The 17,401-nt window shown below is 44.0% G+C and overlaps 1 protein-coding gene across 5 annotated transcripts in view; it reads left to right on the forward strand.

Moving 5' to 3' along the window:
• LRRC56 (leucine rich repeat containing 56) overlaps nt 1–17,401 on the forward strand; it is a 134,101-nt gene that overhangs the window by 81,445 nt on the left and 35,255 nt on the right. For 4 of the 5 annotated variants that reach the window (XM_074954737.1, XM_074954738.1, XM_074954736.1 and 1 more), the window contains one exon: nt 3,079–3,139. The exons of the other annotated variant lie outside the window; for it this stretch is intronic. In XM_074954737.1, the coding sequence (XP_074810838.1) occupies nt 3,079–3,139 (61 nt within the window). The remainder of the gene's footprint in view (nt 1–3,078; nt 3,140–17,401) is intronic. 5 annotated transcript variants of the gene reach the window in all.

Below are 17,401 nucleotides of genomic sequence, written 5' to 3' on the forward strand. Positions count from 1 at the left end.
AGGAAAAACTTTTTCACGACGAGGGTGGTGAAACACTGGAATGCGTTACCGAGGGAGGTGGTGGAATCTCCTTCCCTAGAAGTTTTTAAGGTCAGGCTTGACAAAGCCCTGGGTGGGATGATTTAGTCGGGGATCGGTCCTGCTTTGAGCAGGGGGTTGGACTAGATGACCTCATGAGGTCCTTTCCAACCCTGATATTCTATGATTGTTCAGAGACCTGTGAGCCAACTTCAAAATCACAAACTGCAGTAATCTTGAAGAGCTGCATTCAACACCCATAGTCTTTAAACTAGTGTGTGCAACGTTTTCTGGTCCATTAAGGCTGCTTTATGCTATTCCAGTTGGACAAAACAGCCTAAACTCATCTTAACTGCCCAGTAGAAGATTTTACTTGTAAATGGAAATCTTCTAGTGGCGATAGGTCCATCCTTTTGGCCCCTGATATAAGAGATGTCTGGGAGAAAGGGGGTACAGATAGAGGCCTCTGTGTTCCCTGGCCGGTGGAACAGCCCCCTGGGGCAATATGAGATGGGGTGAAAGATAGTGCAATCCTGAGGCTGCTGATCAGATCAGGAGCTGCACAGTTCCAAGCTTTTTTGGCCACCTTTGCCTCCCCATTCATAGTTCTGCAAAATGCTCATCTTAGCCAGATCAGGCGGTCAGTCCCTTTATTCTTCAATCGATCTGTGGTACCAGATGCAACAGAACTAATTTTCTCTTGTCCAGCTGTAATCATTGACAAGTCCAGTGACCAAGGTAGATTTGTTATCTCACTGCTATAGAGATTGGAAGATCTCAGCTCATGCTGACCTGGTTTCTTTTGCATAGAGTCAGTCTGTATCTGCTTACGGTACTTAACTATCTCATCCAGTCCTGTTAAAAATGGCACATCTAACTATGCTAGAGAATGGACTTGAGAGAGATTCTATGTGCTCCACAATTTTGATGAATGCTGTCAATACTTGTCACTTATTGGTTTTCTCCCTGTGAATGTCAGTGGGCTTGAGAAAAAGGAATTAAGGTACTTTGAGAAAACTTCTTGTATAGGAAGGTTTACATTGAGCTTGTCAGCGCCCACCCCCCAATTCTTGTTTATCCCTTTTTTTCCAGCAACATGCTGATTCTTATCATCACCAAAAACAACATCTCCACCATGTTCCAACACAGAAACTATGGTACAGTGGGATGGTCTCGCTCCCTGTACCCAGAGACCAACTCCAGGAAGTGGATGGCACTGGCAGGGTATTTTCACTCAAGGAAGTTGTTCTCACTTGCAGTCCACCAAAGTCTGTGGATGGCCACCTTTAATATGCAAAGGATGATCTTTTGAAGGAAGCCTTTTAATTTGGCAGAGACTTTTAGATAGGGGTTGAGAAGTAAGGTGGTATGAGAGTTGTGTTGATTTGTCCAGCCATTTTGCACCGTTTTCTTGGATAATTTTGATGCCCAGATCTTTTTATGACATGCACATGATAATTTAGTACATAATTAAACCATCTCCTTTTTCAGTTCATAATGCACTCAGATTTCCCTAACGGAGATGATGCATTGCGGGGGCATGCAGGGGCAAAGTGACTGGAGGTTTGTATTGGGGAATTCTCCCTATCTAGGGGAATTTCCGCTGGTAGAAAACTGGTGGAGATAGAACCATGCCAGGTCTGTTGCTCAACTCTGCCAGCTTCTGTGTCTGTCACTTAAATAAAACATTTGTTTCTGACAATTAAAAGGGGCTCTAGCGTACTGTGTTTTATAAAATATGTCATACAGCTACACCATATTGTGAAACCAAGATGCCCATAGACACCATTTTAAAGTCTTTCCTTCATCTATGGTAACTAAAACAAAATACGTTGGACTGAATTATAAGATCTAGAATTATTCAGAGATTAATAGAGATGGTGGCTGAGATACAGAATTTGTACCTGTATCCAAATTGCTCCAAGGTTTAGAGGAGTTTGGTTTTGTGGTTTGGGTTCAGAACTGCCTCTAGAAATAAGTGAAAAGGAAAATGTTCAATGGGATGAGAGTGAAAAATTTAAAATAATTAAATAAAGGTTGCTCATGATTATGAAACTTACAAAACCAAGCAGTAAACAATAGATTATATGCAGAAAATACATGAAAGTAGATAACAAAGCAAAGGTAGGATTTTGGGGATCTTGGTCAATGCAATGATAACTAAGGCTACGTTTTAGTCACAAGCATTTTTAGTAAAAGTCATGGACAGGTCATGGGCAGTAAATGTGAGGAGGAGGTGGGCAGTAGCCCAAGACTTCCCCAGCAGCAGCCAGTGAGGCTGGCCCAGGGGATGCCCGAGCTCCTCAGGCAGCCCCCGGGCCAGCCGCACCGGCCGCTGCAGAAGTCCCGGAGGTCCCAGAAAGTCACAGAATCCGTGACCTTCGTGACCAACCTGCAGCCTTAGTTATAACATGATTGGCTTGTGACAAATAAGATGGCACCTTTTGCTGATTGGCTCAAAAATCACAGTTAGAAGAATATACAGTAAGGGGATTTCAGTTCTTCAAATGAAGTATGACTTGGCTGTAAGACACACATACTGCAATTCCGTCACCAGTTATTATGCAATAGGCAACAATGTAGAGAGAGATGTAGAATGGAGAATCGAGAGCGAACTATAAAAAACACGGGGATATGTTGCACACATGGAGATAATGTAAATCTTTCTTAACTCTTCAGAATAAGTCATTATTAGTCAATAAGGATATAGAATCAGACAGAGCAACATGATCACCTCCAAGCAAACCTTGTGTTAATGTTTGATCTTTTCGGGAATGATGCCACATGGTGCTTTTCAGAGGGGAGTTTCAAAGGTTGTAACTGTGAAACCACTGCAGCTAACATGCAGGCTTATAATGAGAGAATGCAGAGGCTGGAATGTTGCACGTCTGAAAAGTTAATTACATTATTTCAGTTATTGTCTAGTGTGTTAGAGGTGGTCGAGATGGGTAAGAAGTGCATCTGAAAAATCTGTGGGCTGCTGAGCTTGTGAGGTCGGACATATGTTTCCTATGTTCTGTAACCAGTTCTACAAAATGATTCTTTATTCTGATCCTGCAGGTGCTTATCTCCCTAATCTAAGACAACTGAAATTGAACAACAGTTTACTTGTATCTGTGAGGTAAGAAAGAAACCATAATTGGAATAAACATGAGGAATATGACACCTTTCCTTACCCTGTTTGGGTGGTAAAATGTTCATTTCTGCTGCCTTTATTCCTGCCACCCCTTAAAAGCAGTGTAGGAAAATTCTATATATGTCCAATAGCCTACAGATTTAGGGCCAGAACCTCAGCTGGTATAAATCAGCATAGCTCCAGTGATATCAATGGTGTTACACTGGTATACCCTAACTGAGAGTCTGGGGTGAAATCCTGGCCTCACTGAAGTCAAAGGGAATTCTGAAGTCGAAGGGACTTCAATGGGGACAGGATTTCACCCCAGTCTGTAGTCAGATGGGTTATTGTGGTGGGGTATATAAGCCCCACACTGGGACTGAAGAGGTTAAGGAGCAAATCTGGCCCAAGGCGACCCCGCCCACCCCACCTTCAGAGCATGCTACAGCTGGAGGTGGGGCTTAAAAGGGAGCCAGACAGCTCAGCAAATGCCTGGCAGGGCAGGGAGATAGACCTAACCTGAGAGCTCCTAAAGAAGGATGCTCCAGAAGCCTTTCCCTGTGAAAAAGAGCCTGCCTTCTGAGCCCAGAGGGGTGGACCATTCCGTTACTCATTCTTCACTACCTTGTGTCAAACTATAAGCCTTTGTTGAGAGAGTAGGCGGTAGGAAGTGGCCCAAGGAGGCAGCCTTAAGGCATTCCTGAGTGCTGGACATGCTGCCTCTTACAGGATCCTGAGCTGGGTCCTCCGCTGGGGTCCAGTGGAGTGACAGGGCCAGGGCTGGCCTACCAACCACCCTTGTTATGAAGAGCATGAAAACCCTCACTTCCAAACTCACCCTTGGGGAAGCAAGGGGGGGTAGAGACTTTGAAAACACTGCAACTGGGACTGGATGCCTGCAGGGGGTCAACAGGTAGACTGATGTTCCCCTCAGTTGTGAGGGTGTGGGACCCAATATCTTCCTTGGAGCCTAATTAGTGACCTGACCAGAGTGTCAAGTCAACACCCAACAAAAGGCAGACCCCAAGGAGCATGAAAATGGCCAATGAGAGACACTGGAGGCGGGGTGAGTAGATACCTAATATCCTAAACATTAGGCGACACCAGCAGTGAGCACTGCCCATCACAACTTGATGGAGAATGTGGTCTCTCATCCCAGGTCTTCTGTAAGGCCTTGTGTGGGGGGGAGGGGAAGCACGGATATAGACAAATTGATGAAGTGGCGGATAGACAGCCAACCACTACAGGCCTCCCAACAACAGCAGGAACAGAACCAGCTATTTCAACAAATGGCCACCCAACAGTAAGCCGCACAACATGAACAGCAACAACAACAGCTCATCTGGGAGCTTGAGATGAAACAGCAAGAGCAGCAATAATGCCTGGTCCAGCAGGTGGCAACCCTTTTACAACCATGAGGGGCTAGCAGCTAGGATGCTGAACCACACCCCAGCCCCAAGGCTTCTCATAAAACACACAAAGATAGAACTTCGGGACATCCTGGATGCTTTCCTCTTCAGTTTTGAGAGGGTCACCACAGCAGCTCAATGGCCATCTGTACACTGGGCTATTTTGCTGGCACCTTATCTTACTGGGCCAGCTCAAGCTGTGTATTGGAGCCTCAGCTCTGTGGACACACAAGACTATGCACAGGTCAAGGCGGCTATTTTAGACATCTTTGATATCAATGCCGAGACCCACTGACAGCGCTTTCACCAGGAAAAATTTCCACTGGGGGCCTGACTTTGTGCAGCAGCCCAGAGATTTAAAGAATATTGTTATTGGTGGCACTGGTGGCTGAGCAGGTCATGCTGGAGCAATTTTCGGAAATTCTCCTGGCTGGGGGATGGGAGCGGGTGTTGCGGCACAGGCCTGAGACATTGGCCCTCACAGTACAGCTGTCAGAAAACTATGGCAGCTGCACGCCCAGCCAGTGAAACACCCAGGCCTGAAGATGCTCATTAAGATCTACAGACTGTGTAGACTACGGATCTCTTGGCCTGGCAATGGGAGCAAGCTCTGAGGAACCAAATACAAAGCTTAGTCCACCGGATGATCCACAGCTATGGCAAGACCTCAGAAGCCTGGTCTCACTGGGAACAAAGTGCTGAGGAAAAAACCCAATCCTGAGGGAAGGCCCCCCCCAGACACCCAGTTTCCCCTAGGGCAGTCAAGGGACAGGGCAAGTCCCTCGATCAGAAGTTGTTTTTCACGTGGACAGTGAGGACATTTCTGCCATGACTGCCATGGTTAGCAACTCTGAACAGGCTTGGACAACTGATACCATGGCTAGGAAAAGAGGCCTAATCAAGATATTAGTTCCTGTGTGGGCTAATGGGGTAGAAGTACCAGAACTAATATAACAACCCCCTGGAGTCAGAGAGGCAGAAGATCCAAGCAAAGGGAGCTCCCGGCAGGAGCTGTGCCCTCCCTGTATTCAGGGGAAGCAGAGGATCTCACACTCCCTAGACTTAAACTTACTGGTGGCAGATGTAATTTTTGTAGCAGTCAGAAAGACAACCCAACCCTGAGCAGGGCGTATGACCAACTTGCCAGTATAAACTGGTGAGATGATAAATACATGACGGATGAAGCAGTGGCTTTTATTTGCACTCAGGGAGGGGAGACTGTATCAGGTGGCGAAGGACCCCCAAACCAGCGAAGTAAGGAGTACAGCTTCTTGTCCTGAAGAAACTCTGCTGCGAAGTACTACACTGGCACATGCAATACCTTGAGGGAGACAAATGGGGCGAGAGAAGACTCTTAAAAGGGTGGCCTTCAAATTTTATTGTCAGGGGAACAAAAACGGACTATTGCTCATTGTGCCCGGCGTGCCAATGGACAGGGCCCCAAAAGTTCCACCATGGGCGGGCGCATGAACCGCCGGCTGGGGGAGGCTAGTGCCCAGCCTCGCCCCTTCTACCTGAGGCCCTGCCCCGCCCCCTCTGGAGCCCAGAGCCCCAGCGACACAGCCACTGACCCCTGCCCCAGACTAGTGCCCTCAGCCCCGGAGCGCCTGGAGGGAGGGCTGTTGGCGTCACCTCAGCCCCCCCCAACCCCGGAGCGTCGGGAGGGCAGGCGGCGTGGCCCCAGCCCCTGGAGTCGGGCCGCAGAGCGGAAGCAGGGGCCGTGGGGCCATGCTTGGCTGTTCGGGCAGGCAGAGCCTTCCCCAGCCTATGATACCCGCCACCCATGAGCTCCACTACTCCCTCTCCCAGTGGTTGGAGTACCCTTTGAGAGGATCAGTATGGACCTGATGGGACCACTGAATAGAGTGTGGCCAGGTACCAGTGCATTCTGGTGATAATGGATTACATCACATGGTGCCCAGAGGCCATCTCCCTTTGCACAACCACTGCGGCTACTATCACCACCAAATCAATGAAGGTTTTTGCACAGGTGGATAATGAAGGAGATATTGACTGACCAGGGGATCAACTTTACTTCAAAGCTAATGGGGGAATTGTGTGACCTCTTGAAAATCAAGGCCTTAAAGACATCAGTCTATCACCCTCAGACAGATGAGCTGGTGGAATGCTTCAGTAAGATGCTGAAAAAGATGCTTAAGAAATTTATGACCTTGGATCCCTGTCATTAGTAGTGGTTGTTCCCACCCTGCCTTTTCCCCATCAGCGAAGTACCACAGGCATCTACAGGGTTCTCCCCATTAAAGAAAAGAAATCTTACTAATAAGCTGAGCAGATTTGATGAGACAGTTATTAAGAGTATGGATGACATGGAGCCCTATGATGTTATTTGTTTGGAGTCAATTTCAGGCACAAAATGCTCATTCAGTCACAAATGTCCTTATAAATAGGGGCTATGAGTCAATAGGAAAACAGTTAAACAAGCAGTACTTAGTATGAAAGGTGAGGAGTTTCATTTTTATGTATTTAGTTTTCCTTGTCCCCTTATTAATAATTATATACAGTATTTGTGGTTTAAATAAAGCCTGTTTTTATCCTGGCCCATCTTTACCTATTTGTTTGAAATGCTGAAACTACATCACTTCAATCATTTTCATAGCAACCTGCTGTTAAGTCATAAGCATAGGATTACAATTTTGCTGCAGGATTGCATAGGAGGAAAAAATATATGGTGAAAGGAATGATTTTGTTGAAACCATTTTTGCCAATATCCAAGGGAATATGGCAAAGTACATTGCTTTTTGAATTAAATTTGCATTCTAGTTTGCCTCAGTCGGAAAATCCCTTTTTAAACAAAACAGACTTCCCAAAATTTCTTCTCCATGATATTATTCCATAGTAGAGATTTTGTGGAATGTTTGAAGGAAATTGAACAGTGCATAAATGTAATATTAGGGTTCCAAAAATGTGGCATTTTTCAATTCAGGTGTTTTGTTCTGTTTTTTGCCTGTAATGTTTCAAAACTGGGATGGCCTAGGCACTCCAAATGTGTTTTACTCTATTACCCTTCACAGGGAATGGTGCCTTTTGCTCCTTTTGGAGAGTTGAGAGGACAAATTAGGTATTAAAGGGGATTAATTGGAAGAGGTTTGGCCTCCCAATTTGTGAGAACAGTTGTGGGCACAGATGTTTCCAAGCTAGTAGTTTACATCAAGGTGTCACAGATGTACTGCTTTAAAATACCTGGGTGAAAATATGTAATTAATTTAAGAGAAACAAACCTCAATAGAAAACTTTGGATTTTGTGCTCATGAAAAGTGCTAGATTGACATTTCTGGATAGCAGTATTTGGCACAGGTATTAATGACCTCTCTGCAGGGCAGTAGAGAATCAGGGGCCTTGTCACTCTGGAGCTGTTAGCAGAAACACAAGTAATTGAAATGAACACTGTGTATTTGCAGGATACACTCTAGTAGGTCATTTACAAATTTGCTGTGAACTCTCTGCTCGGCCTTTGCCTGTGGTGGTTATTTTGTCTTTTGCAATTGTTTGGTATTTAGAACTGGTCAAAAAAGCACAGCATTTTTTAGTAAAATGTAAACAAATATTTGCATTTATTTTAAATTTCCCTCAAAGATTTGGTTTATAACCAAAAAACCAAAAATGTTCAGTTTTTAAAAATAATTTTTGATAAAAAGTTTCAGATTTTAAAAACTGAATTTGTCCCCAAACATGAAGTATTTTATCATTGGAAAAAAATGAAAATTTTGCCCAAAATGAATTTTTTTGTTTTGGGCAAAAAGCAACTTTTCCTCAAAAGTTTTGATGAAAATATTTCGGTTTTGCATTTAGGCCCCCATTCAAGAAAGGATTTAAGTATGTCCTTAAGTCCCATTGACTTGAATTGAAGCTTTAGGGAGATTTTGCTCTTGTCTCTGTACTTGAGGAATCCAACTCCTGGCATGAAAAGGTTTAACAAAATAATTCCTGACACCTGACATTCTTTTGGTCTTGGAAACTAGTGAGAGTTAGTCTTAAATTTAGCAGTAATTTGATCAAAAAACAATTCAGAACTGTTTTGGCATGGATATCTGCTTTAATATTACCTGTGATACTTGCCAGGCTCAGAAGTACCAGTAGAAGCCAGCCCACACCTCTTTTAAATAAGCATGTCTTCTACATGTCAATTAAATGAAATTACAGGGAGTAGGCAAAGGAGGGACTAGAACCTGGCAGCGTTCCCAGAGCAGAATTCTGCCAGCTGAGTTAAAAAAAGCAACTCTGGTAGCCCAACACAGCAGTGGCTTTCAGACATTACTTCCAGTCTCCAGCCTTGGGATAAACTGGAAGTACTTAGGGGCAAAGCCCACACAAGCACAGTGTGTCTACTTGAACTAGATTTTTGGGCATCTGTATTGTGTCAGTTTAATACCTGTTATTACAACATCCTAAAATAAGATGCTATCATGGGAGCAGCTATGACTGCGATAATTAATGTTGCATAATGGTTTCCATCCTAACCCTCTGTTTTTAGTCACTCATAGTCAAAGAAATTTCACTTTTGGGATTGAAATTTTCCATGCTTGGTCTCTGTCCAAAAGGTGATTTTTTTTTTTAAAGAGCAAATAAGAGATTGTATATTTTTGGGTATGAGGACAGTGGAGGAGAAATGCACTTTTCTCATTATAAAAATAATTCCTATGAACTTTTTTGAATAGCCATAAAGCCAGAATGGTTGGGAATAGGAAGCTGAAAACTGGCAGAGGCATTTTTAGAGATAAATTCCAAGCTGTTAAAGATAGACTGGACCACTGTTAGAACAATGAAAATATGGTGAGTATATCATAGAAGTGTAGGGCTGGAAGGGATCTCAGGAAGTCATCCAGTCCAGCCCCCAGCACTGAGGCAGGACAAGTAAACCTAGACCATCCCTGACAGGTCTTTGTCTCACCTGTTCTTACAAACCTCCAGTGATGGGGATTCCACAACCTCCCTTGGAATTAGAAATTGAACTATCCTTGCCATTAGAATTTTTTTCCAAATATCTAACTAAATCTCCCTTGCTGAAGACTAAGCTCATTCCTTCTTGTCCTACCTTCAGTGGACATGGAGAACAATTGATCACAGTCCTCTTTAATACAATCCTTAGCATTTTGAAGACTGGAATTTTTTTCCCAGATGTTGCACATGTCTCTAATGGGATAGAAAGAATATCAGATTCTATATTGTATGATATGACAAATAGTGTGTGGTCATGTAATTAAAGACTGTATCATAATGCATGCACATGAGGAGGCATGATGCATATTGTCACTTTCCAACTTGTGTGCTTATCCAGGCAACCTTAAATTTCTCTTAATGTAGGTTTTGTCTGGAATTTCCTATTTTTTTAAGAAAGAAAATAATAAAAGCATTTTTTAAAATCTGAAAACAAGAAAAGGCCACTTCTGGAAATGAAACCACTTATATTTAGGTGCTTAAATGAGAATTTAGGAACCTACCTGTAGGTACCCATTTATAAAAACCTTGGCATTTAGGTCACCTACCTCACACTGGAGTTAAAGTTGTGTGTGTGATTGTGAGGAAATAGAGGTTGGTTATGTAGTATGTTGGAATTGAAAAGGAGTTTGATGTGGAGCTGAGGAATCATTTGAATAGGCTGACATTTCATTGGTATGCCTCGTGAGTTGAGGTTGATTGTTGGCTTAAAAGGTGATTTCCTGGAATTTTTATGATTCCATTGGTAGGGAATGTAACTGAGCAGCCTTAGTCATAAGTTAATGAGTTGTCTTTTTTGTGGGGGTAGTTTATAAAGTTTGCATTACTTTGGGATACCTCAGAATGGAAGGCACTATATAACTGCAAGCTATTATTATATACCATATAGGTGGTCAATAAGTCCCGGTTTATTTGTCAAATATCTGCATTTTTTCAGTTTCAATGTTTTTCCAACAGACCTCTTTCAAAAATGGAAATACTTTTTGAGAATATAGTATATGATGAAAAGGAATTACTTCAGGTCCTTGTTAATTTGCTATATTACACTGATTTTATGAGGTTCTCACCTATTACCTCCATCCTTCTCGTATCAGCCAAGAAACTCTAGATTTATGAACTGATAATTAAGGAAGAAACATGGAACCTATTCTGAAGAGTGTGAGTTAAAAGACTCTCTTTCACTGTTTTGTGATGACACGTTACTTGTCTTCCTAATGATTACAGCAAAAAGAACTATATTTCAAAACTAATGAGCTCTCTTCTAGTATGGCTAGCATCCTATATGTTTTATCTAATAGCTTTCATTCTAATTTCAGGGATGAATAGAGAGACTTGTGTAAAATGTTAGACATTTGCCTTCTTGGAAGGCTTTTTTTTAAACAGAAGTAAATTCTCGGTAACTTGTGCCCATAAGTTCATAGCACAAGCAATAGTTAACCAGACTGAAACCTCTGCTCTACCAGCTACTGCCCACTACCTCCCATTCAGCTGTAGGGACTGTAGCTCAGAAGACAGCTGGGCTTCTCCAGACTTCACTCTTGCAATTCCTTACAATAGAGAAGTAACATCTGCAGCTCAGGAGCTGAAATTAATGTTGCTGCATGTATGTGGTTTCATTGAGACGGGAAAGGTGGGTGCACATCAACATATTGCTCAGAGGGTGTGGGAGGGAAGTAGGAACAGAGCAAAGATAATGCAGAACTCTGTAATCCAAATACAGACACATTTAAAATGTGTCTGTGCTGCAGTCTGTGTTACATTCAGTTTTGGAGCTGTCCGTGCACAGCTGAATGAGAGGAAAGTCGTGCTGGAGCGCTAGTGTCCAGTAAAAGTTGCAGGGAGACGAGGAGGTGGCAATCCTTAAATAAAGGCTCGTTCCTGCAAGGTTCGGAGCACTACAACTGTTGCCTGCTCTTACACGTTTATCAAGAGTCTCGTGAAACTGGGTGTTTATCTTAAAGCTTAGCTGCTGGAGGCAAATGATTACATGAGAATCTCCACATTTTTTTTTTTAAATAAGTCCCTAGCCCTCATGGCTATGTAGAAAAGCCTGAAAATGTCATGTGAATGCACCCTAAAGACTTGGGGTGAAAATCTGGTCCCGTTGATGTCAATGAGAATTTTGCCATTGGTTTCAGTTGAGCCAGGATTTCACACTCTGAAACCAGAAGGCAAATAAAAAGAAGCCAAATTTTATTGGTTTTGTATGGTTTTGTTTTTTTTAATTTCATGGTGTGTCAGCCAGTCTGATGATTTGGGGGTGGGGGAGCCTGACTCATGATTTTTCAGTGCTTGGAATAGACAGTATTCCTCTCTGGCCCCAATCCAGCAAAGAATTTAAGCACATGCTTACTTTTAAATGCGTGAATAGTCCTGCTGACTTCAGTGGAACTACTCACGTACTTAAAGGTAACCATGTGCTTAAGTGCATTGTTGGAGAGAGTCCAGAGTACTCAGTACGTTGCAAGATCAAGTGCTAGCATATCAGTTACAGAAGCTTGAAGTATCAGTACTGTGAAAGTGGGATAGTGCAATACTGCATAGGGGGATAGAAATCCCACCCAGTAAGGGATATTTGGGACAGGTACCTTTGAAATGCGGGGCACCATTCTCCCCAGTCTGGTTTTCTGCCTGTCAACTTTCACCCATATCTTTCATTTCCATTATTCCGGTATTTCCCATTCACCTTTAACTTTTCCATGTTCTGGGATACTACATTTGGTATATAGTTTAGATGCTGTACATACATACAGTAATCCTTATGCAACAATTCTCAGTGATGGCTTCAAAATAAATCTGTCTGGATTCTTTTAGAATATGAAAGTTCCAAAATATGAGACAGCAGTGTGCCCTTGTTGCCAAGAAGGCCAATGGCATATTGGGCTGTATTAGTAGGAGCATTGCCAGCAGATTGACGGAAGTGCTTATTCCCCTCTATTCGGCAGTGGTGAGGCCACACCTGGAGTATTGCGTCCAGTTTTGGTCCCCCGACTACAGAAGGGATGTGGACAAACTGGAGAGAGTTCAGCGGAGGGCAACGAAAATGATTAGGGGGCTGGGGCACATGACTTACGAGGAGAGGCTGAGGGAACTGGGATTATTTAGTCTGCAGAAGAGAAGAGTGAGGGGGGATTTGATAGCAGCCTTCAACTACCTGAAGGGCGGTTCCAAAGAGGATGGAGCTAGGCTGTTCTCAGTGGTGGCAGATGACAGAACAAGAAACAATGGTCTCAAGTTGCAGTGGGGGAGGTCTAGGTTGGATAATAGGAAACACTATTTCACTAGGAGGGTGATGAAGCACTGGAATGGGAGGTGGTGGAATCTCCATGCTTAGAGGTTTTTAAGGCCCAGCTTGCCAAAGCCTTGGCTGGGATGATTTAGTTGGTGTTGGTCCTGCTTTGAGCAGGGGATTGGACTAGATGACCTCCTGAGGTCTCTTCCAACCCTAATATTCTATGATTCTATGAAATTCTAAACTGTTTGGTAAAATCGCATTCGTTTGCTCTTTTTATTAAAGATAAATATAATTCTTGACATCTTACTGTTACTATTTATTTACATTGTTGTAGTCTTTGAGAGGTGTGAGTCCTACTGCTGGTAGACAGACTCATGAGCTTTCCTTGGACGAGAGCGTTACAATAGCAGTATGGAAGTTATTTATTTTATTAATTTAGCAGCAAAGATGCAGAGCAACTCAGAACAATGTCACTGCCCCTTTGGGTCTTGTCTTAGTCCACATCTCCAGGGCTTCTCAGTCCTTACAGCCCTCCCCAGCTGAGGCGTCTCTACAGCCAACTCCTGCTTGCTGAAACTCTCCAGCACAGACTCTCTGCCTGACACAGAGTGCAGCGGACACAGCCCTCTCCCAGGCACTTCCCCAAATCTGCCTGTCTCCTTGTGATAAACAGCTTCCCAACAGGGTCATCATCATATGATTATGGGCTTGGTCAACTACACTCATTTGTAACCTCGGGTAAGAAATTGTTCAGCCCTGGGTCCCATCTTGAGATTCCAGCATCTACACTGCTTTATGTGGGCCCAATCCAACCACCCATATCCTAGACGTTCTAGGGCCCTCCCAAAATGTGGTTGCTCTAGCCCTTTGTTTGGGGTTGAGTGTGGGGAAACTTCACTGTCCACCAAACTTGACTGTCCAGCACGAGTCCAGTGGGGCTGCATCTACACTGCAGAGCCATAGGGCTTGAACTTCTGGGTCCTGGCTTGACTCAGGCTCAGACCCTCCACCCCCGTGGAGTCCTGGAACCCTGGGTGCAAGCCCTGGGTTAGTGTGATTTGTGTGCAGATGGAAAGGGGGTTAGGCTTGAGCTTGAGTTCGAATCCTGGGCTAACGTTGCAATGTAGAAATACCCTTTGAGAACTTTATTTCAGGGAGTGTTTGAGGTGAAGGGAATATATGTATGTTGAGGAAGAAATAATGCCTGAACGTTGCACTGTTTTGGTTCTCTGTTTTTATGCTCACGCCCAGAACACTCTTATTTTCTCCACTGCTTTCGCTCATGCAAGTCCATAATTTCATAAATATTTTGCCATCCCTGGTCACAGTGTGAATGGGAGGTAGGCTATCTTGCCCTAGATACTTTGAAAAAATGGTTAATTGAATCATTTCTTTCCAGGTGGCTGATATCTCTACTGCAGCAGGACCATCTGGGAACTAGATTCTGGTATCCCTAGATCCCTGCCACCTCAGGGCACCATCTCACTATCTGAACTCTGGGTAATTATTTTAGGCCTTGTCTACACTTGCAGGTTAGAGTGCATTAAATCAGGCCCAGGCGCCATAACTCCTGAAGTGTCCACATTGGCAAGGCACTTAGAGCGCCTGGACTCTGCAGCTGGAGCGCTCCTGGTAATCCACCTCCACAAGAAGCATAGAGCTTGCTGCGCCCCGGCTGGAGCGCCGGGGTGTCAGTGTGGACAACGTATTGCATTACTGCACTGTGATTGGCCTCTGGAAACATCCCATAATCCCCTGAAGTCCAGTGGCCACTCTGGTCATTGTTTTGAACTCAGCTGCAGGCCTGCGGATATCCCCTTTCAAAGCTTTGTTTCTGACGTCTGCATGCTTATCTGCTCCGGGACACAAAGCAAACCATTACTGTGGAATGCTCCTGCTGCAGAGGCAGGCGTGTGTGTGTGTGTGTGAGAGAGAGAGAGAGAGAGAGAGGCGGGGGTGGGGGCTGATGTCGGGATTCCCCCTTGCCCCTGCCGCTGTCTGAACTTACAAGGTAGCATGCTGACACACTCAGCCCCCGAAAACACTCTGTCTCTCCCCCCACATACACACAACACACTCCCTGTCACACTCCCCACCCCCTCATTTGAAAAGCAGCTGGCAATCTAGTAGGATGCTCATAGAACAATGGGATTGGGAAATCTGCATCATGTGACGCTGTGCCTGCTCCATTGGGCATTGCAAACCCTTTCCAAAGCATGCTGCAGCCCCTTGCACACTGGGATAGCTACCACAATGCACTGCTGTCTGTGGCATTGCAAGAGCTGCTAATGTGGACATGCTCCACAGTCACAAGGAGCACAGTGTGAACACACAGCAATGCTTTCCCTGCTGCTGTCTCCGAGGGCTGGTTCAACTCCCGGTGCTCTACATCTGCAAGTGTAGCCAAGCCCTTAGTAGAGAACCTCCCAGTAGGACTAGAGCCTGCTCTCCTAATGAAAAAGTCCTGGATTCCCCTTTCAGCATTTCCTGATCATTCTTCCATGGAAGGGAGGGGAAAGTGTTTTCATCATGGAAAAAACAGGGAAATCAGCCCCCTCCCAAAACTAGTGGATTTCCTGAGACCTACTGGAGGCCAGGGGCAATGGCATAAAATTCTGATCCTGTGTATAATTCAAGGTCCTCTCGCTCTGCCTCTTCCATGTGTCACTGTCTCTGGAGCCCCTCTTTAAATGGGATTCCACAGTGCAGAGTGGCTCAATCAAAAGCATACATAGTGTGCTTAGGCTGTATCAGCTGTACAGTTGGTTTCCTGTGGGATCAGTTAAGGGCAATGAAGTGAATTTCCCAGCCTGCCCCTTCCTATGTGAAGGGTCTGGGAATAGAGGGATCATGACCTGCCCTTTTGCACACTGAGGGGAGAGACTATCCCCACTCCTGCGTTAGTGTCAGGAAGGAAAAACTCTGTATACCCGAAGCTCTTCTGGTTCTCACTCTCTGGGTACCCCTTCTCCCTTCCTTTCCTCTTCCATGAAAATGTATAGATGATGACTTCATCATTTCCAAAGAAAATGTTTTAAATGAGCCAATCATCATTGGTTTGGTTTGTTCTTACAAACATTGATAGTTTACAGTAGGTAACTAGTTCAAATAGCCACATTGCAATGTAATAAATGAGTAAATTGAAGGGCCCAGTCTCAGCTGGGCCTGAATCCAGTCTCTAATTTTGCAAGGTGCAGTTTTGCACCTCCAGCAGACAGAAGTAGTATCTCACTTGAGCGAGAGAGTGCTTTTGGGGTTAAAACACTGGACTGGGATTCAGAAGATCAAGTTCAATACGTTGATCAGTCACAATGATCTTAGGTATGTCACTTACTCTCTCTGCACCTTTCTTCCCCATCTGTTAAAAAAAAAATTGTTATAATTCTGCCTTTGCCTATCTTGTCTATTTAAATTATAAGCTCTTTGGGTCAGGGACTGTCTTTTGCTCTATTTGTGTACAGCATCCATCACAGTGGGGCCCTGACCTCAGCTGGGGCCTCTCTGCACTATTGTAGCACAAATAATAATAGTAATAACTAAAGGTTTTGTATCTGCAGACAAGTATTTAGATGCCCAGCTATTACCATTTGCATCTGCAACTTTTCTACCCACCATATTAGTGTTCACTTATGTGAACTTAGTCCTAAGTGATCTTTTTAGTCAGTGATGAAAGAGAATGATTACAGTCAATCTCTGAGGAAACTAGGGTGACCAGATGTCCCTATTTTAGAGACAGACCTGACATTTGGGGCTTTTTCTTATATAGGCTCCTATTACCCCCCACCCCCATCCCGATTTTTCACACTTACTGTCTGGTCACCCTAGAGGAAACCCAAAGACCTGAGAGTTGGGGAGTAATGGTAATGCAACTGGGGCTGGTAGAGCTGCCCAACCTTAACCGTCTCCATGACAACAGTGGTCTAAGCAGCCATCAGAAAGGTATATCCTTACAGAAATAGGTCGGAAAACAATCTATAACAATAGTGTAATGAGGGGTTGTGGGTTGTTTTGATTCTTTCCTCAGAAGAGCCCCTTGTCTGCAGCTTTTGTTTTTTCTGAAGCAGTAACATTGAATCGAAAATTACGAGCTTGGAATGCCAGGTTGCTGCTGGTTTCAAAAAGGGGGAAATGAAGCAATGTAGATTTATTTGCTTATTGGTAAATGTCATGCAACATGACTAGAGGGTGAAGAGGTGAAGAAGAGATGCAGATAATAATATATATGATCAGTTCTGAGAGTTTGATTTCTGTAAAATATTCAGAATGCAATTGATTTAGTGATTGTCATCTTACATGAGCGCATTGCAGCGCAAAGAGAACCTGTTGCTATTCCAAAAAAAAAAATCACACGTGCACATATATTTCTTTCCCTGTAGGTCTGTTATTTCTGTTGGACTCGCTGTTTGTGATAGCCATGCCACCATGTGTTGTGATCTTAACAGACTGCACAAGTCAGGCATGGTTGGGATGAGTCAGTACTTGCATAAAAGAAATTAATCAAAGCCTCCGTGTAATAGGAAGCGGTGTTGGTAATTCAGGAGCTGGCACGGTTCCCTCTGATTCGCCACCAGTATTCTCTGTGTGGTATCAGATGCTATGGTGCCTATGGAAGTGGTATATTTTAGATGAGACATAAAACAAGGTTCCTCACTACGTGTGGCCATTAAA

The sequence above is a fragment of the Natator depressus genome, chromosome 6 (assembly GCF_965152275.1).
Source record: "Natator depressus isolate rNatDep1 chromosome 6, rNatDep2.hap1, whole genome shotgun sequence".
Classification (NCBI taxonomy): Eukaryota; Metazoa; Chordata; order Testudines; family Cheloniidae; genus Natator; species Natator depressus.